The 26,355-nt window shown below is 39.6% G+C and overlaps 2 protein-coding genes across 2 annotated transcripts in view; one reads left to right on the forward strand and one right to left on the reverse strand.

Annotated features, from left to right (window-relative positions):
- Window positions 1-3,001, reverse strand: part of rabep1 (rabaptin, RAB GTPase binding effector protein 1) — a 42,033-nt gene extending 39,032 nt beyond the window's left edge. Inside the window, exon 1 of the mRNA XM_082549068.1 lies at window positions 2,844-3,001. Within this exon, the coding sequence (XP_082405194.1) occupies window positions 2,844-2,889 (46 nt within the window). The 5' untranslated portion in view covers window positions 2,890-3,001. The remainder of the gene's footprint in view (window positions 1-2,843) is intronic.
- Window positions 3,002-3,745: 744 nt separating this feature from the next.
- Window positions 3,746-26,355, forward strand: scimp (SLP adaptor and CSK interacting membrane protein). Its single transcript, XM_082549946.1, has 5 exons — window positions 3,746-3,900; window positions 4,623-4,744; window positions 11,358-11,406; window positions 14,642-14,718; window positions 22,261-26,355. Exons 1-5 carry the CDS (start codon window positions 3,890-3,892, stop codon window positions 22,971-22,973), a joined length of 972 nt encoding a protein of 323 aa, XP_082406072.1. The 5' UTR covers window positions 3,746-3,889; the 3' UTR covers window positions 22,974-26,355.

The following is a 26,355-nucleotide window of genomic DNA, read 5'->3' on the forward strand; positions in this document are numbered from 1 at the left end:
CATCTAGCTGAAAGTTCAAACTTGACTTAACTTTCCTGCAACAGGAAAATGATCCCAAAAAAGCAGCAAGTCTGTAAGAGAATGGCTGAAAAAGAAAATAATCAAGGTGCTGCAACGGCCCAGACCTCACAATGAAATGCATTGAATTAATTCCAGCCACCTCAATTCCAACCTCAATGGACTGACGCAACATTGAAAAGGAGAGTGGACCAAAAATCCTCCACACCACAATCAGAGACTGATACAGTCACACCAAAAACAATTACTTCACGTTAATGCTGCTAAAGGTTGTTCTGCAAGCTACTGAATCAGGGTGTGTACTCAGTTTTTCACACACTGCTTCTGCATTTATGCTGTTTCTCTCAAATAAACATGATATGATGTCACATGATTATATTTAAACAATTCTAGAACTTGGTAAATCAGAATAAAAAAATAGTTGCTAAACCTTTAAAACAAAACTGAGTAAATGCTATCTGTCCTTGACTCACCCTTTGCATACAGTTAGAAAACAGGGCTTCCATTCATATTTTAACTATCCAGACTGTTTAAATGTTAATTTCATGTAAAAATATTTTCTGGTGGGGGAAAAAAAAACTAATCATTAGTGAGACAGTCTGCTTCACAGGTGAACTGATGAGTAGAAACACTGTCATTGGCCAGTCAACTTGCCAAATGTACATTTTTACTGTTCCCATTCCACTAAGCCATTATATCGAACCCTGATACACTTCCACAAAACTTTCTATTATCTTACCCACACTAGTAAACCAGTTAAAGTCACCCGAGGCACCCACATTGGCGGTCAAAGCTATTTTATACCAGTTTCAAGTTAAACAGGCCCTGCATTTTCAGAAGTAAGTAATTCCCTCAAACCTCACGACTGAATGAAGGTAGGCCCGTTACTAATTACTGTTTCAAATATTCAAATCCTCCTCTTTTACTCACTGCAGGCAGCGCTTTGCACTTTGAACAGACACCGTCTTTTCTCTGGCTGCTTTTAATATATATTAAGATAAAAATAAAACCGCCACGAAGCAGTTTCTTTCAGTCTATTTTACCACCACCCTTTGTAACCCACTCCCACAGCAACTTTTGCTCAACAGGTGCCATTGTCAAGAAGTAATGACATGTGTATGACTGCTCAGCTCAAAGCAGCACCATTACTAACACCTGGCTCTCCAAAAATCTACAGGTATCTGCAGCTCAGTGGGTGAGCAGGTGACCATAGCCCTTTGCTGCGTGTCTTTCTCTCTCTCTCTTTGCTTAAAGTCAAATGCCAAAAAAATAATATTGAAAAAAAAAAAACAGCTTTGTTGAGAAGTCATTAACACAACCAAAGCAATACCAACAACACAATTTTGCATCACACCACATGATGCTGAACACAAAGTGCTTGTACGCCAGCGAATATGCAAGAACTTCCCATTATTTGTAGAGGTGCATGTGTGCCAAATTAAATAATAAATAAAAGAGGCACCTTTTTTCAGAGGCTACATTTATGAGTCGTCACAGGAGATCATCTGCCCCCATCTCACCCAGCTCCTAGTACTCTGCTCTGTTACACCAACACTCTTCATGTCCTCCCTCAGTACACCCATGAAACATCTCTTTTTGTCAGTCAGCATGGTCATCTTGTAAATCTTCCCCTTCGCTCTTGCTTTTATCCTTCTGTCAAAATTCACTCCCACCCTCGTCTCCATCGGCACCACCCTTGTTGCACTCTCATCTTCATCTCTCGTGTGTACTGCTCATTGTTTTGGATTGTTGATTCCAGGTAAACTCCTCGACCGCCACTATTTCTACTTGTTGCATTTTCATTGTTACACCTGTCTCCCTCTCATTCACATACAATTTCTATTCCTTTCTCTCCAGAGCATACCTCCACCTCTCCAGGCTGCACCCTATTCTCCTTACAGATCACTATGTTGATCTGTGGCAAACATCACAGTCCATTGAAAATCCTGCCCGACCTCATCTGTCAGCCTGTCCATCATCAGAAGCAGCTCAGAGCATATCCCTGATGTAATCCCACCTTGAACCCATCTGTCACTCCTACCACACACCTCACCAAGTGCCATCTTAAAACATTATGTACAGGTCTATTTATAAGGCATAAAAACAAAGGTAACCACTAGGAGATGCTCCCATCCCTCAATCTCTAATGTGTGTGTGGATTTGTGACAGACTCTCAAGCTACAGAGTGTCTGTAATATTACCTCCGAGGACGCATAAAGCTTAAATTGTTTTGCATGTATTACCGTTGTCGCAGTCTATTTTGTTTAACATAAACCTGGACTGGAATTCTTCACACAGTTTGTAGAAAGTGGGAGCCCCACGTTCAGCTCCTGAAGCTCCAGATGCTCTCAATGCCGCCTCTGGGTCCCTGGACCTCGGCTTGATAACCAAAGGGAAAGCCTCCTGCAGGATTTGTCAGTATCCCGTGCACACCACAGAGCACGGCCACCGATGCGACCCATATGACTGACCCTGTCAGTGCAGGGCCGGACTGCCAGAGGCCAGAGCCGACCTTTAGATCAAATTAGTCAGACTAGCCAGAGCTAGGAGCTAACCAGCTAGGTGTAACATTACTAAAGAGACAACCACGTTAGCTTGGATGTGTCACACATGCACCTCATGTTCAGCTATACAGAGCTTCAGTAAGTTTCCACAAATTTGTGAACCACTGCGCAATGTTAAATGCCCAGCATGAGGCAGTGACACGTCGCATTGAGGATGCTAACTAGCTAATGTTGCCAGTGATGCAGAGGCCGTCGCTGGCTTCGCTGCTCCCAGCCCCTCAACACACCCACCACAAACCGCCAAAGACACAAGAAATTTACCGTCATGTTGGGACGACTGAGGGGATCCCGAGGCCTCCGAGGCCATGGTTTCCTGAGGGGGGCGTGAGGCAATTAGCAGGGCGGTGAGATCAGAGCTAGGAGCGTCCAAGAAAACAAGCTAACATCACAACTAGTGTCAAGCTAGCGACGAAAGAGTGCGACTTCTGGTTTGTCTTTCAAAATAAAATCACCACTTGTGAACTCTCCAAAAGGCCTGCGTTTATTCGTAATGTAAACCAACATAGAAATAAATACAAGACAAAATAATCATATATCTACTTATTTCGAAAGTTACTTTCATATCTGTCCACCACTTAGCAGTTTTGTGCTAATATTTTGAAAGCACAGAGTCATTTTCCTATAAGTAAACAGCGTTAGTTTCCCAATTCCGGTGTCACCTTTTTGAAATAAAATCGACTTGTTTTTTTCCCCCAAACTAAATCTCGCTTTCAACAGTTAATTCTTAACAGAAAACAAAAGAGATATTTATCAACAGATGATATAAATCCCAATTATTGTGAATGTGCAGCTGGACAGGAAAACACCTCCCTAAAGATTACACTATGATAAACTGATGTAAAGTCATGATATATAAGAGGAACTGAAAATGTGAGAGAACTACACAAGAGTCCAGTGTTCAGTGCTGACACTGGCAATGTTTGTAGTTTAAGGAATATGTATTAAAAATGTTAATTTGAACCTGTTTAAAATATCAAAATCTGTCATCTGTGATGACATTTCTATTCTGACCAAATAAATAAAACAAAAACAATTTTCTCCAACTGAAGTATTAACACAGATGTGTAAATTTGTCATGCGTGTCTGACTCTTCTTATAGCCTCACACAAACACCCACATGATTTGGTCACTGGTGCATGACAGGGGGTGGGGATAATCCAGTCTCAGCCTTCATGTTTCTTTGGTTAGGTAAGAAAATTAGACGATGGCATGCAAAGATGCAGCACATGATGAGTCCTGTCATATCTAGACACCATCCGCTTTCACCTTCTGTTTACTGAAACTGCTGTCCTTCTTTAACCAGAGATATGGAAGAAAGGTAAGGCACTTATTTGGAGTATTTGGAAGTTGACATGTATTGAAATAACACTTTAATTGCATTTTTTTGTGATAAAAGTCATTCTATTCTTATCCATAATTAGAGATAATACTTAAAAAGTGGTTATCAGGTCTAACTGCAGTGAAAGGCGTCACGTGTCAAAGCAGACAGTAAACTGTTATGTGCTTTCATGTCCGAATATCACTTTATCTTGCATGGCTGTATTCTGAATCAGCAGTATTTGTAACTGGAAGTTGGCAGGAAGCGGCTGTGTAGAGAGGATGCCGGGCATGAAGATAAACGGGGGAACGAGTATTTATATCATTCCGTTCACAGCGATAAAGGCACATAAATACATCCGTCCAGCTGGAGTAAACAATTCACTTTAAAGCTGACCTTCTCTTTCAGCTTTAAGTAGCTCAGATACTTTGGCTGAGGTTGTCTGAAGTGAGAACAAAAACGGAGACGTTTTGATGGTTGGCAGTGCAGTTGGCTCAGAAGAGTCCCTAGAGGTTATTGAGGTGCCTGTTTGATTCTCAGAATGCTAATCTTAATACAAAAATAACCCCAGGACTTAGTCAACACAGAAAAAAAGAGGAAGTGGTTGAATGGCCTTCTTTCCAATCCCCAGCTCTGTGTATACTGAAAAGCAGCGGCTCAGATGTGCTTCTCGTGGTGAAGTGTTCAGACTTTTTTGTTTCTTTTTTAAATCCTTCAAACAGTGCGATCATGGCGTTTATCCGCAAGTACCTATGGTTATGGGTGGTCGTTGGCATGGTTTTCGTGTCTGTGGTGATCAGCATCATCTTCATGTTCATCTGCAAGTGCATGTCAAGAAAAAGAGGTAGGTTTGAATCTCTGCAGCGCACCTGCCACTAAGTACTGAACAAGCCTTCATCTGCACATCAACGACATACATTTTTACCGCTTTTTTCCTGTTCTCACACAGATTTATTCTCTTCCTCTTCTTATAGCAGAAATGTTGAATTGAAACCCCGATAAGCGAAATGTCAAAACATTATGCAACAAGTGTTTGGGAGCTTTAGAGAGTGCGTGAAGGTGTTTTCCTGTAAGTTTGTGTAGAAAAGTTCATTTCAGGAATGGTGTTTGTCCATTTGGTTGTGTGAGCTGTCAGACAGCTTTTTTAAGGTGTGGACACACTGAAACTGGTTGCGTGGTTCAGGAACCGATGCCTTTTTTTCTGTATACACTGTGTACACCCTGTAGCCAAACAGTCCAGTATTTTTGTCATTCGTATTTGCTTTTTTTAGGCATGACTGCTATTTTAAGCCATGTATGTTAAGATTTTTACCGGTATTAAAACAACTTAAATAATTTCTTGTTATTCTTTTTAAATTGCTGATAAAGCTCATAAGGTAACACTTAAAAATGATGCATGTGCTTTTAATTTTTTTCCCTGTCACAAGTAGAAAGATCTAATTTCAGATGTGAGCATGTGCAGAACCCCACCATTCTGCAGTGTTAAATCGCTTGAGAGGCTTTAATCTGTGGTGGCCTTAACTCTGCTCGTGAGTCTGGATGTTCACATATGACATTATTTAACTATATATGCACAGCAAAATGAAACTTACTAAAAGTATTTTTTTTAAAGAGAAAAAAGAAAAAATTCCTAGAAGTAAAGCAAGATTGGGAAACAACACCTCAATATATTTTGCATACTGGTGTCATTTCCAGTAATTTTATTTGCACAAAAAGTGTTTTTAAAATATGTTCGTTCAGCAACCTTAGAGCTTAGTTCAGTTTGTGATTTGGAACAAGCCAGAACAAAACAGAATAGAGCTAAACTCACTTTCTAGTCTTAAGATGCTATGTGATGACAGTGAGAGGAAACGTTATATGGCACTTACTGAATTCAAGACTGATACAGTAATAAGATGCCATCATTGCAACATGTCAACCTGTGAAATTTCTTCCCTGCATGATCAGTTGTAGGTCTTATCATTGCAAGTATGACACCATCTAAGAGCCTCAGCAATGCAGCCACAAAGTGGCAGACCACATACATTTATAGAGTGTAGTCACTGAGTGCTGAGGCGTGTGGTGTCTAAAACTCACCAACGCCCTGCTGATGCAGCCTCTTCAGAGTGTCCCAAGAGCTCCATGTCATGGGGGTGTCCATGGCTGAACAGCTCCTGTAGGTGTAACGTGTAGGTAGCCCTCTACTTTTGTCCATATAATGCATCCTAATATGGTCATCTAAGGCACATAGCTCTACACCAGTGCTTTCTGTTTAAGAGGGGCAGTCAATCAGAAGTAGGATAACTTAAAGAGAGAAGAGTTAAAATGCCTTATTTAAACAGAGGAAATAACTAAGGGACTGTAAGACTGGTCGGAATGAGATTATTTTGAGCTGTGACTGGTGCAAAGTTACTCTAGTTCAAAAATAAAAAATATGGAGTTACAGGAATCCCTGTATAATAATGCATACACTATTTTTTTTCTGATACTTTAAATGTGTTTTTGGTAGCACTTTCTATTACAGCATGGTAATAAAGGGGTAATAGTAGGGTAACAAAGGGGAAACGAGAGGGTAATAATGTGGTAATCTCTAAGTTATTGCTATGCAATTACCAAAGTAATAACCATGTAATATCCAAGTAATATTACACGGAAATTTGTGTAATTGGATAATAAGGGCCCCAAAACTGTGGGTAACAATGTAGAAATAGAGCTCGGTAATAAAGTGGTAATAGTAAGGTAAAAAGGAAGTGGCAATGATGTAATAATGTGATCATTTATAAATTATTACCACTTTACCTGCGGTAGTTTCTGTGTAATAAGCACAAAACAGAGCTGCAAAATGCAAAACTGTCTGCATCTATTTAATAGCACATCAATAACCTGTTAATAACCTATTAATTAAATGTGTTTGATTGTTACCTGGAATTAATATTATGGAATTATTATGTTATTAAATAGAAACGAGCAGTTTGCATTTTGCAGCTCTGTTTCCTGCTTATTACACAGAAACTACCATGGGTAATTCAGTAGTAATAACGTAGAAATTACCACATTGTTACGTTCTTCTTTCTTCCTTGTTACCCTACTATTACCCCTTTATTACCGAGCTCTATCTCTATATTATTACCCCCAGTTTTGGGGCTCTTATTACTAGAGATGGCACGATACCACTTTTTTATGTCCGATACCGATACCGATATCATAAATTTGGATATCTGCCGATACCGATATGAATCCGATATAGTGTTTTTTAATCAACAAAACTGTTTTTTAAAATATCTTGCTGCATTTTGCAAGTCTGCAAGTTCATACTCAAGTTTAAAACAACAACTACACTAAAGCTATTCTGTTATACCTGTATACAAAAAAAATATTTCATAGTTCAGCAATACTGATCAATCTAATAAACTTAGACCTACACCATCCTCCCTATTCTGGTATTTTAAAGAGTACTTAGCGTAAATATTAAGCAACCTAACTAATAGGGTTCCAACTCCCAGCAACAACAAAAATAAATAAATAAAAAATAGGGAACCACCCCTCACGCTCCACCTCATGATGCTTAATCGACGTAATCAACCTTAATTTGATGCAGTGTGAAAAAAAATGCACAGAAATCAATTATTTTTCAAGAAATATTAAATAGATTCAACATCTTTCTTCAACAAAATTGCAGACTGCACAGATGGTACCTTCCCAAAGGAAAAAGTACTATAGCTTACTAGGGTATATATATTAGACTTAATAGTCACTATATACAGTAATTGACTTCTATTCATTTTACATCAAATTAAAACTTTGGGTGTCAGATAATTATTTATTAAAAGCTAGACATTTTAAATGAGAATAAGAAAGAAAAGTATGTCTTTGTGCCCCCTTTTCCCAGTTAATGCCCTATCGGCCCCCCTGGCTAAACTTTGCTAGATCCGCCCCTGCACAGTTACCAGCGTCAGCTACATAGAAAAAGATCCTGGTGTAGAAAGTAATATTAAATAAATTCTAACAACAGCTGATCAAGCTTAAACGTGCTGCTGTTGTTCAGCCGCTGGTTTCCTCTTTCTGGTGCAAAGTGGGCCAAAAACAAAGACGGACTCGCGACAGAAAAGCCGATCAGCTGATCATTTAAGCAGTTTCACGATTGAAGTAGCAGCCGGAGAGCGAGAGGCAGTCGCTCGTTAAGCTTAACGCAGGAATGCTTTACAAACATTCAGAGATGGACTTACACACTTGCTTTACTTCTCTCGGGGATAACTTTGTCGGAGATGAAATGCCAGGTTGCTAGCGAAGCTCCAAATGCTATCCAGACCACAGGTCCCCAGCCGCTCTATCACGTGATGCATACTGCTCCGACATGCTAACTTTCTGAGGTGAGTTACGGCGTGTTGCAAGTTTTGTGAGGTGCTTTCGTGATATTTAATGGATCGGATTACATTTTTTATTTTTCTCCGATATCCGATCCAGTCATTTAGGTCAGTATCGGACCGATAGGTAATATCGGATCGGTCCATCTCTACTTATTACACTATTACATACATTTCAGGATAATATTACTCAACTGTAATCACTATTGCTACCATGATATCACTTGAATATTACATAGTTATTACTTTGCTAATTGCATAGTAATAACTTAGAAATTACCACATTATAACCCTCTTGTTCCCACTTGTTACTATTATCCCTTCATTACCGAGCTGTGATAGAAAGTGCTACTGTTTTTTTTACTGTAAATATACTGCTTACAGTATATTTACAGTATACTGCTTGTCCTGTGATGGTATTGTACGGTCTCACCTCTGTATTATGCCCTCAGGTAACTGAGGTTATGAGCCCACGAACCTCTCTCAGTGACCTGGGCTTTACTGTTATTTATCCTGGACTTAGGAATAATCTTCCTTCCATATAAGAATCTGCCCACCAACTGGCAGTTTTGAATCACCTTCCTCTTTTTAGTTCCTTTTAGTCACTCATGGTTTGGTGTTTTATTTGACTGTTTTTTTTTTGTTGTTTTTTTTTTGACTGGCTTGTTTTTTCTTTTTAAATAATTCATTTCTGAAGATCTGGCATTGCAACCATCTCCTGTGGGTGAGAATAAAATGAGTTTGAAATGTACACTCTGTACATTAGGTCATGTTGTGTGCCTGTCTGTTATGTCAGAGACATTCATAAAGTTGCTTCTCAGTGAAGGAAGGTTTTTCTTTATCCAGGTCATGACTCATGTACTGTACAGACTGTTAAGCAAGTCTGGGATTTTTAGGCTTTATGAATAAACACCCGGTTCAGAAAAACGTAGCTCCTTCCAGAGAAAGCTGCAGTCAGATTTGTGGAAGTTAAGAGTTGAAGCCACTCATCTTCAGGCTTGACTCACCAGAATCACGCAGAACATGAGGGCAGCGTTGAGACTTTGCCATTGGAAATGCATTGCATCAGTGTTGAGGCGAGAGATCCAAAGGCAGGACCTTCCACAAATAACAGCAAACCTTTATTCATGCTGAAAAGTCTAACACAAAGTACAAAAAATGTACAGGCAGAAACCAACAAGTCCTCCCTGTAACAAAGACTAAGGGGAAGGACAGGGCTATATATTCAGATACAGTCAGGACGAACTGAGCAGAAGCAGGAAAGGAGACGTTACAAAATGTTTTGCAAAAAAGAAATGATGAAACCAGAAACATACAGAATTTTTTTTTTTAAACAGAAATCACTAGAGTGTATGAAATGTTTATTTAGCTCCACTAAAAGCAGGTGTCAGGGGGTTTGACGCTGGGGAAAATCTTGGACAGATGGACAGTAGTCAAAGAGCTAGACAAACTATTGGTTTCTTTGTCTTTTCTAGTTCTTTGTGGTTTCTAGTGATATTTTGTCTTTTATTTGTGATATGAGGTGATCAGCAAGATTGAAAGAGGCAGTTTACATGACCTGCTGTGATGTGAGGTTTGCCAGGCAGGAGTCAAAGAGGAAGCCCACAGATGAGATTCATGGATGTAGTGAAGGAGGGCATGGGGTGAGGATGTTAGGGATAGGGTGAGATGGAGGCAGATGATCTGCGGTCATGACCTCTAAAGGAGCATCTGAAAAAAGAAGTTTCCTCTGTGTTTCACTGTCTCATCTTTTGTTAGCACCTGTTCCTCTGCCTCTGTGGCTGCTGTGAGCTTCTTGTCCCTGTGTTTAGCGTTGTTTCGTTTCCTGTGTCAGTTATGTTTCGTGCCGTTTGGACCATGCTGATTGCTTTCACAGGTGTGTTATCCCTTTCCCCCCGTGCGTCTCATTTTCAGTATACTGCATGGTTTTTGTACACATCATTGTAAAAGTAACTAAGCTGTTACGTTATTATAAGTGTCAAAATGCAATATTGTTTAAATTCTAAAGCCTAAACCCCCCAGAAATCAGAGAAAGTAGCTTCATAGTATCTAAATCTAGTTTTGCAAGTTCAGTGTCACTAAACGGTCCACCTAATGCTAAGTCCTGTGACCTGACATTGTACTGCAGAGATAACTTTTTTTGTTCTCAGCAGTTTTATGGGGCCCCTCAAGACAGATCAGAGTGGTTATAAGATCTTATAGGAGGTAAATGTTATCTTGACAAGAAGAAAAAATAATGACATCTTTGCATCAAATGTCCTCCATTATTTTATGAATCCTTTCATGTTGTTTTTTTCCGTGATGGGTTTCAAGCTGTTGGCGACCAGCATCATTAAACAGAAATCTGGACACCTGACACACAGGATTGGTTCATTCCACTTATTTACTATACCCTTAGGTGCAAAATAAGTTAGAGCAAACTGAAATGACCGTCAGACACCAGTTTCATTTTTAACTCAACTACCTCTTTTTTTAAAAACTCACTGCTAAACCAACACATGCACGTGTTCACCACAAATCATAAGCCGGAAAGGGAAGAGAAACCAAACCATGACACACTAGAAGCTAAACTACTTACTTTAAGGGTTTGTTGCAAGCCAGAAGAACAACTATTATAATTGTATGAATTACTATTATTAGGGGGTGCCCTCTGGATCTGATTAGCTTAGATGAAACTTTAATGATCCCTGTGGGGAAACTGGGCTGCATCACCACAAAGCGGGGCTTCGTGCTGGTTGAGCGTATGCACATGTATAAAGAGCTAATAAAATACAACACAGACACTAATCATAGGTAACAGCATGTGGAGATAAAAGAACACTGTGCATTTGAAAACAGCAGAGTTGTTTGTTTATTCATTTATGCATTTAAATATGGTTTGTTTAGATGCTTTAAACATACTTAAAAGTACTTTTTTCCCCATTTTATCCTATTTAAATACTCTTATATCATATTTGCATTTATTTTTCTCCTTTGTTTGTAGCAACACAATCCAAATCTGTTCTTGCTGAGCTGTGAATAAATCCATTTAAATGGCCTTTGGGTGCAAATATATTGATCTTTTTTCCTAATTGACTTTGAATTAACTGTGTTTTCTTTTTTCCCCCCCAACAGGCCAACACAAAATCCCCACTGTGAAAAACGAATTCAACTTCAAAACTGAGTAATGCATAAATGTATACTTATCATATAACAGTGAATGTACACAATGGATTGTACTATACTAAAAACAGGCGCAGGTTTACATTTAAAGAATCAGACTTGTTGTTTTTATTGCTATTGTCTGACTTATGCTTCAGTGAGAAGTCTATGTCGCTTCTATGTTTATTGTATTTATTATTAAGCAGTGTTTTTATCAAACGGGGAGCTATTTCTCCCATTTTCATTTGCAATGCTAAGCTAAACTAACCAGAAAAAGGGCTTCAGTGCTGAATCATGAAATTCCCAACACAGCTGATGGTGTTTTCAACAAGCAAAACTAATTTTAAACCAACTTTATTAGCACAAATTGTTATATATTGTGTGTTTAAATTGACTCTGCATAGCTAGCTATAATGCTAACTGTAAGCTGCATTTGTAACAACCACACAGTATATATACAGTCTATAGCAAAAACAAACTTTCAGACATGAGTTCTTACTGAAATACAGCTGTTTTAATATTCCTTGGAAAAAAATCACAAACAAATATGATAATACATACAGCAAACATGCTAAAAATAGTGTATTAGCTAAACTACTTCCACCATTCACTCTGTGGGCTGTGATGTTCTGACACATCCAGGATGTAACCAGTATAAAAATATGATACATTATAAATGTAGTTTTTTTTGGGGATGAAAAAACTTGGCTGGGCAAGTATAGTATCAAAATCATTTTCCCTGTTCCCTGACATCTGCGTAACCATTCATGTAGCGTAATAGTAACATACAAAAAGTAACCAGTTCCCCACTGCAGTACCATCCACACATTCTCTTCCTCTTATCCTTGTTAGGGTCGCGGGGGGCAGAGCCTATCCCAGCTGCCATAGGGCTACAAAATATGTCAGCATATGTTACATTTAGACTTTAAAAGTTTATATGTCACATTTATGGTGTTCTGTTACATTTTTACAAAGTTGCAAAAAAATCTCTATGTGGTTTGGTTACTTTCCAAGCACAGCACTGTAAAAGCCAGTAATGTAAGACCCCCCCCCCCCCCCCCCCCCAAAAAAAAAAAAAACCCAAAAAAAACCCAAAAAACAAAACAAAAAACAGTATTTTTGTGTTCATAGAGATGAATTTCTTGGGTTTTTTTTATTGAGCTTGTAACTGATAGATTTCAATTGCGCTTACATGCAAACATTACTTGAGAGTTGTCATTCATACTAGACATGATACAGTCAGCGGTTGCTAGGGAAGTGTGTGCCTTCTCCAACCGGTTAGCAGTGGTTCTTTGAGGTTTCTGGCTGTCACTGGGTGAAATTGATTGCAAACATGTCACTGAAACCAAAAACCTCCCAGTGATTGTTTTGGTTGCTAGCAGATTTCCATGGTTACCTGTAATTTTTCATGTCAAGGATGACTCTCTAATACCAAGGTACAACGAGTTACAGTAATCCAGCTCAATTGTAATAAAAGCATACATTACTGTTCTGAATTTATCTTTTGACAGGATGGGTTTTGACCAGTTGCCTCAGATGAAATAAGCTGGATTTCACTGCTGCTCTGACTTGACTGTCAAATCTAAAATCCCTATCCATTTTAAAACCCAAATTGGTGACAGTGGGCATACTGTGCTAGACTGTCCATGTCCACAGGAAAGGACTCACTGGTGACACCCAATAGAGCCATGGGGCAGGAGATATAGGGAGAAAACCAGAGGTCAGAATCAAAATACTTTATCAAACCCCAAGGAAATTATTGGGTTATAGTTGCTCCAAGGCGATAAGAACAGTAGCAGACTGAACTAAATTACAAAATATAAGAAATAATGGTAATATATACAAATAACACAATTATAAATATCCAGAAAATTACAGCGATTTAATATATATGATTGACATTTTACTCTAAACAGTAAAACTTTGTTATTTTCACCCTAGAGGATGTGTAACTATTACACTGTGTACTGTGCATTAGTTGGAAGTCCACATATTGATCAGCATAGGAGTGTTAGCATAACATGCAGTATATGACATTTATGTTGTACTATTTGGAAACTTTTTTCTGCAAGGCTTCCAAAAAGTCTCTGTGTGTCTGTATATTTTACGACCACAGCAGTGTAACCAGTTGATAATGTTACAAACTTGTGACCAAATGTAACACTGAACTAGCAGCTCACTCTTACCACAAAACTTAAAATGACAGCAAGACTTTGTAACTGATATATTTCAGTAGAAAGTATAATTCATGTCTGCATCATGTATCCAAACCAAGAAAATGTGCAAAAAACAAGGAACCAGAGCTTTAAAAGTACTATTGTGTTAAACATTATATTTTAACCCAAACACTGATTCTTTTCTAAACCTAACCAAATAGGTTTAATAGGCAAAGGTAAGAAAGTTGGTTATATAAGTAAGTTAAAAACAGTTATGTGCTAAATCTCAGCAGTTTTAATGGCTAAAATTTAAAAATGGATAGTTTTTTCACTTAATAATAGATTTAAAAATTAAATGAGTGTGAAAGTCTGTGACATGCAGTATTCAAAGTTGGGTCTCTAGTGTGCACAGCCAATTGGCTTGCTCCGCTACCTATCCCTCCAACCTACAAAATTTGTGCAAGTGAAAAAAAAGTATAATTTTGTTCAATGGATACAAATCAGATTTGGGCCAAACCAGAAAAGTGCTGTTAATTCACAAATAAGTCCAAAACAAAGAATTCTATTGGCTCTTTAACAGCAACTGTACCACAAATCGTGAAGGATCTTTTAAAGCAGCAGCAGCTGGCTTTTCCACAGACAGATGGAAAATCATGTTCAGTGGAAAGTTCATGTCCAAAAGCAGGAATTAAAAGTTGTGACTTCATGAACTACCATCAGACTGTGTTGGGCATTTTGTGTTTTGAGTTTCATTTATAATTTCTAGTTCTTTATGTTATTCACTCAGCTTTCTCTCTGTTGCCACATTTCAGTCCGTACAAGTCATCCCATATACATTATTAATATTAATATTATTATTATCATAATCAATATTCATTTAAACAAATGATGCATTTAAACATTTATGTTTCCCCATATTTTCCATATACTCCATATATATATTTAAGGGACCATGTAGCTTAAACATGTCTGTTGTACCAAAGTAAGCTCTGCAGACCTTACACTACTGTGTGCTCACATCCAGATTCAGACATTGCAGACTTTACATTCTTTAATGTAGATTTTTTCGCTTGACATTTTCTCTTGTCTGCAAATTTGCAGGAGCAACAAATACCAGCAGAGAAACATTGAAACGGGCACTCCACCTCTACCTCCGCGGACACAGTTTCTCATGGCAGGCAAGACTTTATTATATCTCTCAGTGGCTCCTACAGATTGCCCCTCCTCTTATGAAACCACGCTTCCTTCTCTCACTTTCAGATCTTTGAAATTAAAGCCTCATCCAGTCTGCCATTTGACCATAAACCACAAACTAAAGGGCAGCGCGTGTTCACCAGTTTACATGGCAGTGACAGTTTTATGCACAAGATTCAGATCCAAGACAGCACCACATATTCTGATCCAAGCTAAGGTTTCAAACTTACTAAGAAGTGTTTATGATGTCTGTTTTGTCAAGGATTTGGGCCAAACAAGGAAAGTGCTCCTTATTTTACAAGTCAGACCAAAACGAAGAGTATTTTTGGCTTGATGTAATTGTAACTGTACCACAAACTGTGGAAGGATACACAGCAGTCTGCTCCTTCTCATTTTTAAATTCAGACTTATTAAAAGTAGAATAGGAGTCAGAGCCTTCACCTTTAAGACCTCAGCTCCCAGTTTGGATTTGAGAGACGCTACCTTTAAGATAAGGGTTAAAGCGTTGTTTTTTGATAAAGGGTTCGATCAGGGACCATCTTTACCTTCTTGATAACCCTTTCAGGCGGCTGTTGCTGTGAAATTGAACTGAGCTGAACTGAATAACAGAAAACATTTATGAGTTTTAAAAATGTAAAGTCAAACTGGTGAACTTCACAAAACAAGTAGTAACCTCAAGATGTTTAGCCCAGCCAGCAGCTGACAAACATCAATAATATGACAAGCTCAGGCAAGGAAGAGAGAAAGACTTCTATTTTGACTTGCTATGCCTGCCTTAGCTGTAATGCTAAGCTACAGGAAGCACAGCTGTTTATTACAGTTTTTTCTGAATGCTTAAACCCTAACTGTGATTCCTGTAGCACAATCTCTAAAACTATTCAGACTTATAGCAAAACCACTCACTGAGTTTGCAAAACTAAAAGCACAAAAACTGCTTTGCACTCAGTTTGCAATTTTGTAACACACACTTTGCAAAACTGTAGGCACAATTCACTGCACAACACTCAATTACCAAATTTCCAACACACTCCTAGCAAAAGTATACACATGTATGGCTATCATTAACACTAACTTGCCAACTGTCTGGCACACTTTCACATGTGAAAACTTTTTTAGATAATTCGTTCACTTTGCAATCAGCCTAAGCACTATAATACAGGTAAGCTGTGTGTGCGGAGTACAATGGAGGGAGCAGAAAGAGTGAGAAGTAGAGGAGGCCGAGGAAGAGGACGTGGAGGTGAAGAAGTAGGATGAAGAGGACGACAAGGACAAGGAGGAGCAAGAGGAAGACGAGGAGGAGGGAGAGGAAGATGAGGAGGGGGGAGAGGAAGGGTAGGAAGAGTAAGAAATAGAATTGCTGATGACATCAGAGCTACAATAGTGGACCATGTAATCAACCGTGGAATGACCCTGAGGGTAGCTGGCCAACGGGTCCAGCCTAACTCGAGCCACTACACTGTAGCAAGTACCATAGGGACATCTTGAAATGAGAATCGGTTAGTACAGTCACTTCGCACAAAGATTTGTAGCACTGCCATATGCCAATGAGAAACACACCAATACCATTGATGTAAAAATACTGAAATTGTTACTTTACAGAATTGCTAGATGACCAGATGCTGGGGGCAGAGGAAGCATGTTCACTGCAGACCAAGTAACCCATATAGTCATTATGGCGATTGCAAATAATCCTATACTTGGAAATAAACACTTGTGTTTGTTTTGATGTACTTGAAGTTTGGATCCCTCTATGCTTATGGATCTATGACAGAAGTATGAGCTCAAACTGACATAGCCTACCTTGTGCACAGAGAAAGCAAAAGCCAGATGTGTTTTGTATTCATACCATCAGTGTGCAGTTGGCGCATTGTGTGCTTAGTAGATGATGGCTTGTGTGTACTGTTTGATACGGAAACACCATTTTTACGAAGGTGTGAAGAGTTAATCTAGCTGTGTTTGCTTTTGCAAGAGAACTACAATGTTTTGATTATTGGGTGACAGGTTTTCTTATTTGTGTGAAGAGTTTTGCAAAATTAGCCAATAGTTACAAAAAATGTGCTTAAGCAATCAGAAAAAACTGTAAGAATGCCCCTTCACCCACAACAGCAGCAAGAGGTGGTGCACAGAAACAGCCGTCTTACAGTTTTTACCGAATGCCTAAACACTAACTGTGAATCCTGTAGCACAATTTCTAAAACTAGTCAGACTTACAGCAAAACCACTCACTGAGTGTGCAAAACTAAAAGCACAAAAACTGCTTTGCACTCAGTTTGCAATTTTGTAACACACACTTTGCAAGACTGTAGGCACAATTCACTGCACAACACTCAATTTCCAAATTTCCAACACACTCCTAGCAAAAGTATACACATGTATGGCTATCATTAACACTAATTTGCCAACTGTCTGGCACACTTTCACATGTGAAAACTTTCTTAGATAATTCGTTCACTTTGCAATCAGCCTAAGCACTATAATACAGGTAAGCTGTGTGTGCGGAGTACAATGGAGGGAGCAGAAAGAGTGAGAAGTAGAGGAGGCCGAGGAAGAGGACGTGGAGGTGAAGAAGTAGGATGAAGAGGACGACAAGGACAAGGAGGAGCAAGAGGAAGACGAGGAGGGGGCAGAGGAAGATGAGGAGGGGGGAGAGGAAGCATGTTCACTGCAGACCACGTAACCCATATAGTCATTATGGCGATTGCAAATAATCCTATACTTGGAAATAAACACTTGTGTTTGTTTTGATGTGTTTGAATAAACACCAGTACTTGACGTTTGGATCCCTCCATGCTTATGGATCTATGACAGAAGTATGAGCTCAAACTGACATAGCCTACCTTGTGCACAGGGAAAGCAAACGCCAGATGTGTTTTGTATTCATACCATCGGTGTGCAGTTGGCGCATTGTGTGCTTAGTAGATGATGGCTTGTGTGTACTGTTTGATACGGAAACACCATTTTTACGAAGGTGTGAAGAGTTAATCTAGCTGTGTTTGCTTTTGCAAGAGAACTACAATGTTTTGATTATTGGGTGACAGGTTTTCTTATTTGTGTGAAGAGTTTTGCAAAATTAGCCAATAGTTACAAAAAATGTGCTTAAGCAATCAGAAAAAACTGTAATCACAGCTCCGCTAACCACATAAAACACAGAACACATACAGCTGCAGTAATGTTATACACTAACACAAAAATGGCTAATCAACACCGGATAACTGTAACTGCCGTATAGCACTAAAGCCTAGAACACATAAACATCACGTATACAGTCCCATAAGTCATCGGGTCATTTATGTGACATCAGCAGTTTACAAGTAGTAATATTTAAGTATTACTAGTATTAAAGTATTAACAAGAATTGCACTTAAGAAAAAAACTGAGGGGTCAACAGAAAGTTTTCTCTTTAAACAAGCTGAGAAAGTTGATTCTGTTGATCTGAATGCAGCGTTTTCAGCAGAAGAGTGACTTCTTCAGTCTTGGCTAACTGCAGGTTTCCCCAACCTTATAAAAATTTTCATAACGAACAAAACTAGCACCTTTGACTAACGATGGGCTGTGAGGTCGGTTTCATTATGATTGGTATGCAGTGGCGGTCCTAGCCTGTTTGGTGCCCCGGGCGAACACTCCCCTTGTTATTGATCCCTTTACCCCGAGTCCTAAAGTGTAGATTTATTTTCTTACTCTTCTTATATTTATTGTTTATTTTCTTGCACTGCTGTAACTGGAGCCTCGTCGTCTCGTCTCTCTATATGCTGGACTGTATGTAGTGGAGATGACAATAAAGTTTACTTTGACTTCAGCAGCGAGCAGGCGCACCGAGGGCTCTCGCGCTCACTTTTCGCATATAGAATTTCGAAAAAACATCGGTGCAAATTATAAGTCTGTATCATAATGTCTGGTGTTTTCGTGTTTGTTGTATGTTTTTATTTTATTTTATTTTGCGAGTTGGTTATTAGATGCTCACGGTGTTTAGCACTGTTGCCGCACAGCAAGAAGGTCCTGAGTTCAATTCCACCATCAGGCCAGGGTCTTTCTGTGTGGAGTTTGCGTGGGTTTCCTCCGGGTACTCCGGCTTCCTCCCACCGTCCAAAGACATGCAGCTTGGGGATAGGTTAATTGGATAAATTACCACTAGATGTGAATGTGCGAGTGAATGTGTGTGCGAATGGTTGTCTGTCCCTGTGTGTGTTGGCCCTGCGACAGACTGGCGACCTGTCCAGGGTGTACCCCGCCTCTCGCCCTATGACAGCTGGGATAGGCAATTTTGGTTTTTTTGCCGATGCCCGTGATGCCGCCCTCCACCACAATGCCGCCCCGGGAAACCGCCCGTGTCGCCCGTATCAAAAACCGCTACTGTTGGTATGCCAGTCGTCATTACCGTTGCTCATGACTTGCTCATCATTGGTCATCAGTACCATTCACAGAGAGTTAGGGAATGACTGCAATCACAGCAGTGTAGGATGGTGAAAGATGAACCCTTCTGTTTTTCTGGTTGCTAAGTCTGTGAAGATGATGTTGTAACATCCTGATGACACGCAGTTTGTCCTCCAGTAGATGATGAGACTCAAACTTTAAATACTGATCAGTATTGTTGGTTTATGGTACACACAGACTTTCAAATGTCCCCCATTGCTGATGGAAAGATCACCATCTAAGAAAACTAGCCTGTCATTTTTTTACTCTGCTCTGGAGAACTTGATATGTTTGTCCACCAAGTTAATGAAATCAGTGAATCCTGATATGTGCTGAGGTTTGGTTTTCAGCCAGGTGTTGTCCACATACCTGAACTAATGGCTCAGTGGTGTTCCAGGAGAGAATAACAGAGCCCTATTTTCTACTTTTTCCATTTACAAGTTAGCTACACTGAGCGAAACTAAGGAATCCATGGTGCACCCATGTTCCTGCCCATAGTACTGGGATTGAAGATGCTGCGTTCAGATGAACAGAATCAACTTAGTGGAGCTTCCTTACCTTGATGATAAAGCATTCACCGTGACAGACTTTACTAGCTTAGTTAATGTTTTATGCAAGCTTGTTTCCACCACTGAAAAAGTCCTTTTTTGGCATTAGCAAGTCAGAAGTTGAGGTTATTTTGTTTAGTGAGCCTAAATTTCAAGATTAAAACCCAAAAATCTATGTTATGTTCTGTTTTGTTTTTTCCAGTGGTGGAAACAAGCTTCCATAAGGAGTCGATGGAAACTCATAGTTTTGGTTTTTAGCCACAAAACCAAACAAACTAGTCAAACATTTTGCTGAGGCTGTCAGTAACTTTGCCCAGCTTTGTTCATATTCAACTAGAAGGGCTTCACTAAATAAAACCATAGGTAGTAGATAAGATGGATGTAGTCACTCTGGCAGTTATTGGTTGATAAAGGAGTGTTGAAATTGGATTTTATGTATGATCTGATATCTTTGTGTTAGTGGTTTTCCTGCATTATTATAATAAATGTTGGTCCCGAATCAACACTGCCATAGACTGGTCAACTGTTTGGAGAACTCAGTTTGCATTAACCAAGAAGTTAGCTAATGCAATTGAAAGGTATCACGAGCAAGCTAACAGCAAGCTAACAGCAAGCTAAACTTTGTAATATATTCATTATAATGCATAAATGAATAAAAATAACACCTGAAATCCTTACTGTTTGCTCCAGAAGAAAGGTCTATGTAGACAACAATTTATTTATTTTTTATTATTAAAACAACAACAACATTTTCCCTACTTTACAAAGCTTTGACATCATGATTGGTCAATTGGATTGTTGATCCTAGACTAATATTAATAATGATTATGCAGGGACAACAGCGCCTGGATATCTGATCTGATTCTGGAACGGTACATGTGTGATTGTTAGCCACTGAGCACATCTTGAATAATCCCTTCTTCTTACTCGTAAGCCTCAGTTATACTGTCCATGTTTGCAAGTCCCAGCGTCCAAGGACCTTTGGAGTTTCCTGCTTTAAACCTTCTTTATCAAATTATCAAAATGCTTTCAAAAGTGTCTCACTTGCCAGCATGAGAGATAAGAAAGCCTCATTACATTAAACCCACGTAGCTTCCTCAGTGAGTTTTTAATATGTCCAAAAGTAGTCAGCTTGTATTTTGGTTTATTTGCTCATATTCTTGATGTGCTTTTGAAATCTAAGAGTAACCCCTGAATATTCAACTACGTGGTCATTTTGTTTGTTTGTTTTCCATTCAACATAAATATTTGCCTTTTGTTTAAACTTCATAGCAACACTGTACGTTTTCTAAATATTCAATCTGAGGCATGAAGGTTTAATCTTCATGCCATCTTCAGGCGAGTTCTTACTGCTGCACTGCCATGTTAAACTCATCTAGTAACTAACTTCTAACACGATCGATCAGACAAAGACTGACTCACTGGTTCCCTGTTTAATCCAGAACTGAATTTAAACTCTTCTTCCCATATGCATAGTACAAAATAAACATATATTAAATATCATATTATCCAACCAGAGCACTTTACTCTCAGACTGCAGTGATACTTTTGGTTACTCAAGTCTTTAAAAATAGAATGGGAGTCAGAGTCCTGAGCTATCAGGCCCCTCTCCTGTGGATGCAGCTCCCTGCTTGGCTTAAAACTTTCCTTTTTGATAAAGTTTACAGTTAGAGCTGAATCAGGTGTCCCTAAACCATCCCTTAGTCGTCACTCACACAGGCCTGGAGATCAGTTGGTATCCTCTGGTTGCTAGGGGAAAATACGTATTTCCTGATTGGAGGTTGGTTGCTGAAGGTTGTAGCTATATTTACTGCAGCAAAAAATAATTTTACCTTGAAGGCTAATAGTCTTTGTTTTCAGTATTTATTGTGCTTTTCAACATTTTACTACTGTTTGGTGAGGAGTTTGTGCGTATTTGCATGCAGGTCTTCCATGCAACTGTGGTAGCCTGCTGGTGGGAGGTTTCCAGTACACCACTGTATAACTCTTTGCAAATAATTCCACTTAGCAACTTCCAGAAACTGCTCATCAGCTGGTTTGGTAACATACTTTTCCCCCTTGTGACCTCTAGTTTCCAATGAGTCACTGACCAGTCCAGTCTAGGCCTGCATGACTAGGGCTGAAGCTAACAATTTTACAGCGACTGTCAGCAACCTCCAGCAACCACCCAGCAATCACTGAGGAATAGCATATTTTTCCCAGTGTGACTGGGGCCTTAGGTATAGCCTCAGGCTGCTGGGAGATGTGCAACAATGCACTGACCATCTCTTCTCCACCCCGTTGTGTTTCTTCTGCCATCACTGTAGGGTAACTTTTATTCTTTTTCTTTCCTTGTTTTTGGTCTCTCTGTGCTCTTCTTTTCTGTCCTCTCTTTCCACTCACCCCCATTGCTTCCCACAGCCCCTCCCTGAGTATTTTTTTGTTGAGGGTCTCGTCCTGTTAAAGGAACGTTCTTCCTCCCCACTGTTGCCAAGTGCCAAATCTATCTGTAACAATCTTCTACTGACCAGCTACCTATATGCACTGCAACAATAAAATTAACCTTAAATATGGAATTTGCTGTTTCAGAAGCCCAAAGCTACGAGAACCTGGCTGAGGAGAGCCAGAGCATCCACGACTACGAGGATGGCAACTGTGAGCAGAATGTAAGCAACCACGAGGAAAGCATCCACGACTACGAGGATGGCAACTGTGAGCAGAATGTAAGCAACCACGAGGAAAGCATCCACGACTACGAGGATGGCAACTGTGAGGAGAATGTAAGCAACCACGAGGAAAGCATCCACGACTATGAGGAGAGCACAGAACTCCAGGCTGACTACATCAAGATGGAGGGAGACATCATGTTTCCTCCTCCTCCAATCTTCAACAGCATGAGCGGTAGTGTTTTGGAGGCCCAAAGCTACGAGAACCTGGCTGAGGAGTGCCAGAGCATCCACGACTACGAGGATGGCAACTGTGAGCAGAATGTAAGCAACCACGAGGAAAGCATCCACGACTACGAGGAGAGCACAGAACTCCAGGCTGACTACGTCAAGATGGAGGGAGACATAATGTTTCCTCCTCCTCCAGTCGTCAACAGCATGAGCGGTAGTGTTTTGGAGGCCCAAAGCTACGAGAACCTGGCTGAGGAGAACGACTATGTGGAGAGCGTGGACAATCAACCGGACTATGTGAAGATGGACAAGGAAGATCAAGCAGGAGACAACACCTCCACGGAAGACTATGATGACATCGGGGGTGAAGAAGACGATGAGGAGGACTATGATGATGTGGGATAAAACCCAACACAACGAGATGGAGACAGTTTTGAATTCTGCTGAGCAGAGATTATCCTTACTGAAGATTTCTCTTGTCTTTTTGTATTTTTTTAATAACATTCATTGAAAAAAAGAAAATAATTGAAGTACTGAAGACACTGAAATCTGCCGAGTGGTGTCGAGACAACTGGTTTGATCTTTAAGACGGTGATTCTTTTTAATATATCGAAAAAATTCTGTTTTTCATCTGAATGTTGGAATTGTTTGTTTTTTTTACTGAATACATTAACAAGCAGTGACTTGCACAGGGTCCCAGATTAGGATGATATCTGGATTTGCAAACTACACATGAAAGCAATCAAACTATATTTCTTTGTCTTCTTCTGACTTAAATGTCAGAAGAAACTCTTTAGTTTTAAACATGAAGCTTTTGCATATATCATGTGTAGATCATTCCCATGGTTTTTGAGAAGGAACAGACTATGTTGCTGGTGGCTTTCGTTATGCTCAGTTTGGCGAGATTTGGTACTTTTTTAATGAGCTGAATCAACTAGATCAACAGTGTAAGTAAGGTTTTTGCTGTATGAAACACAAAAAACTATTGGAGCTTCAAATTTGATTCTAACTAAACATAAGACATGAAATCTGAAAGTCTGTAACTGCAACAGCCTGAGATGTTTTTCTTTCTTTATGTGTTTGTTGATTTATTTATACACATGAACATTGATATAAGATTAATATGTAATTTTTGGGGGGATTTTTGCTTCTTTTCTAAACTAAATATCAGTGTAAAGGGGGTCTCCCCCTGTCCAGATCCCAAACATTATCAGTGAGGCGTCTGACTATCGATCATATGGTGGGTTTGTTTACTTTTGTATATCAGTTGGTCCGTTTGAGTGGTTAATAAGTGGGCAGTGATGACATGTTTGCATGATCAGATCCCGGGCAGTGAGTGAGTGGGGCACAGGGGCAGTGATTACAGTGGTTGGTTATATGTATGCACAGTATCTATACAGTCCTGTGAAAAACTAAGGATTGATTTGTGATTCAGTAGCTTATAGATCCACCTTCAGCAGCAATAACTCAGAGTAACTGTTTTGTGTATGACTTTGTCATGGTTGTGAAAAAACGTTGCTTCACGTCTTTTGTTTACGTACAGCTCTCTTGAGGATGCGCCACAGCATTTCAGTCGGGGTCAGGTCTGCACTTTAATTCTTTTCTTTTATTCACCATGATGTTGTAGATTTACTGCTGTGTTTGGGATCATTGTTCTGCTGAGTCAGCGAATTTGGGCCACGCTTTAACTGCTGGACAGATGGCCTCACATTTGACTCTAGAATACTTTGGAAAATACTTTGGCACACAGAGGAGTTCATGGGAGACTGAAAGGTGTCCTGTGACTGTGAAACAAGCCCAAATCATCATCCCTCCACCACCGTGCTTCACAGTTACTATAGTGTGTTGGTTTTTGCCAGATGTACTTTTGCACAATGTCCTTACATTTGCAAAGACATTGTTCTTGAAACTTTGTAACCGTAATCCATGCCACCATGTTTATTTTAGACAGAAGAGACTTTCTTCTGGCAACTTTTTGAACAAACCATACTTGTTCAGTCTTTTTCAAACTGTAGGCAAGGCAAGGCAAGTTTATTTATATAGCACAATTCAACAGCAAGGCGGTTCAAAGTGCTTTACAGAGACATTAAAAAACAAAAACAAATAAAAAGCATGATTTAACATGAGAAAAAAAAGGAACAGTAGATAAAATCAGTAGTTAAAATGTACGTTTTGAAATTTAAGCTTAAAAGTAAAACAGTGTGGATTTGGTGCTTTATTCAAATGCAGCTGAGAACAGGTGAGTCTTCAACCTGGATTTAAATAAACTGAGTGTTTCAGCTGATCTGAGGCTTTCTGGGAGTTTGTTCCAGATATTTGGAGCATAAAAGCTGAATGCAGCTTCTCCGTGTCTGGTTCTGACTCTGGGAACTGATAAAAAACAGGATCCAGATGACCTGAGGGATCTGGAAGGTTCATACTGGGTCAGGAGGTCACTGATGTATTTTGGTCCTAAACCATTCAGAGCTTTATAGACCAGCATCAGAACTTTAAAGTCTATCCTCTGACGGACAGGCAGCCAGTGTAAAGACCTCAGAGCTGGACTGATGTGGTCCACTTATTTGGTCTTAGTGAGGACTCGAGCAGCAGAGTTCTGAATGAGCTGTAGTTGTCTGACTGATTTTTTAGGTAGACCTGTAAAGATGCTGTTACAGTACTGTACTGTCATGAACTTCAACATTTAACATGCTATCTGTCGCCCGAGATCTGGCACTGGGTTTTTGCGGTTTCATTGAGCATTGCACCGTGTGATCCTGGCTGAATTTCCTGGGACGTTTACTTCTGGGAATATCATGGCGTTATGTTAACACATATCTAAATGCTCCAGATCAACAAACTGCCAAATCTTCTGCTTTTGTAGAGGTGCTCACTCTCTTGGCTGTCTATTAACTGGAGTTTCCCCTGATACATCCAATGGGATGTGAGTGTGTGAATGTTAGACAAGGTGTTTGGGTACAGAAAAAGCATGTGTGTGATTGGGTGAATGAGGTAGCAAAAAAAGCACTTTGAGTGCCCAGTTACAGTAGAAACGTGCTGTATAACTCCATTTACCATTTGATTCATGTGGAAGCAGTAAAGATTTACTCAGTATCTCACAGGACTGCTTAGAGTCCCACATGACTGTGTAATACCTACCCATATTTAAGCTGTATGTCAGCAGGAACCAGGGTTATAACCTTATGTGTATTTATATGAGATGATGATGAGATGAGATAGCCTTTATTTGTCAGTTGCAGGTCTTTTGCCCACAACCGAGGTGACAGACCTTGCCGACCATACATACAATACAAACATCACATTGGGGAGACAGGTCAGGCCAGGTAGCGAGGAAAAAAAACATTGAAATGTGCAACACAAAAGGATAATACAGGAATGCACAGGTATCAACACACCATAACACAATAAACACAGACAAGCAACATGGGAAAGAGTTCCAGTGTGTACATCTGATCTGGGACCGCTACAATCTTTCGACTGCGCCTCCAGCTGACCCGATGTCCACATCATGTCCACACCTAACCCCCGATGTCACATATTTTGGGTGACTCATCACAGATTAGGAAGTTACCAGCTTCTTTACCTGTGCAGGTGGCAAGAGGTGCAGGTGAGGCTGGAGAGACATGAGAAACAATGAGAGGAGGTGGTAGATTGCTCTCCATCCTCGTCGAGAGCTCTTTCTGCTTATGTTGATTCATCTTGTAGATTGCTCTGAGGTTGCCTTTTGTCTTTAATTCATTGTCATTTGTTAATAAGATTTTTGTTAATAAATGTCACTTCTTTGCACACA

Source organism: Aulonocara stuartgranti (genome assembly GCF_965226115.1).
Source record: "Aulonocara stuartgranti genome assembly, chromosome: 10".
NCBI classification, from domain to species: Eukaryota; Metazoa; Chordata; class Actinopteri; order Cichliformes; family Cichlidae; genus Aulonocara; species Aulonocara stuartgranti.

Bases quoted from the DNA above. Each gene is read 5' to 3' on its own strand.
- scimp (XM_082549946.1), top strand. The intron at 4,745-11,357 runs GTAGGTTTGAAT...CCCCCCCAACAG, and splicing joins GTGCATGTCAAGAAAAAGAG to GCCAACACAAAATCCCCACT. The intron at 11,407-14,641 runs GTAATGCATAAA...GCAAATTTGCAG, and splicing joins GAATTCAACTTCAAAACTGA to GAGCAACAAATACCAGCAGA.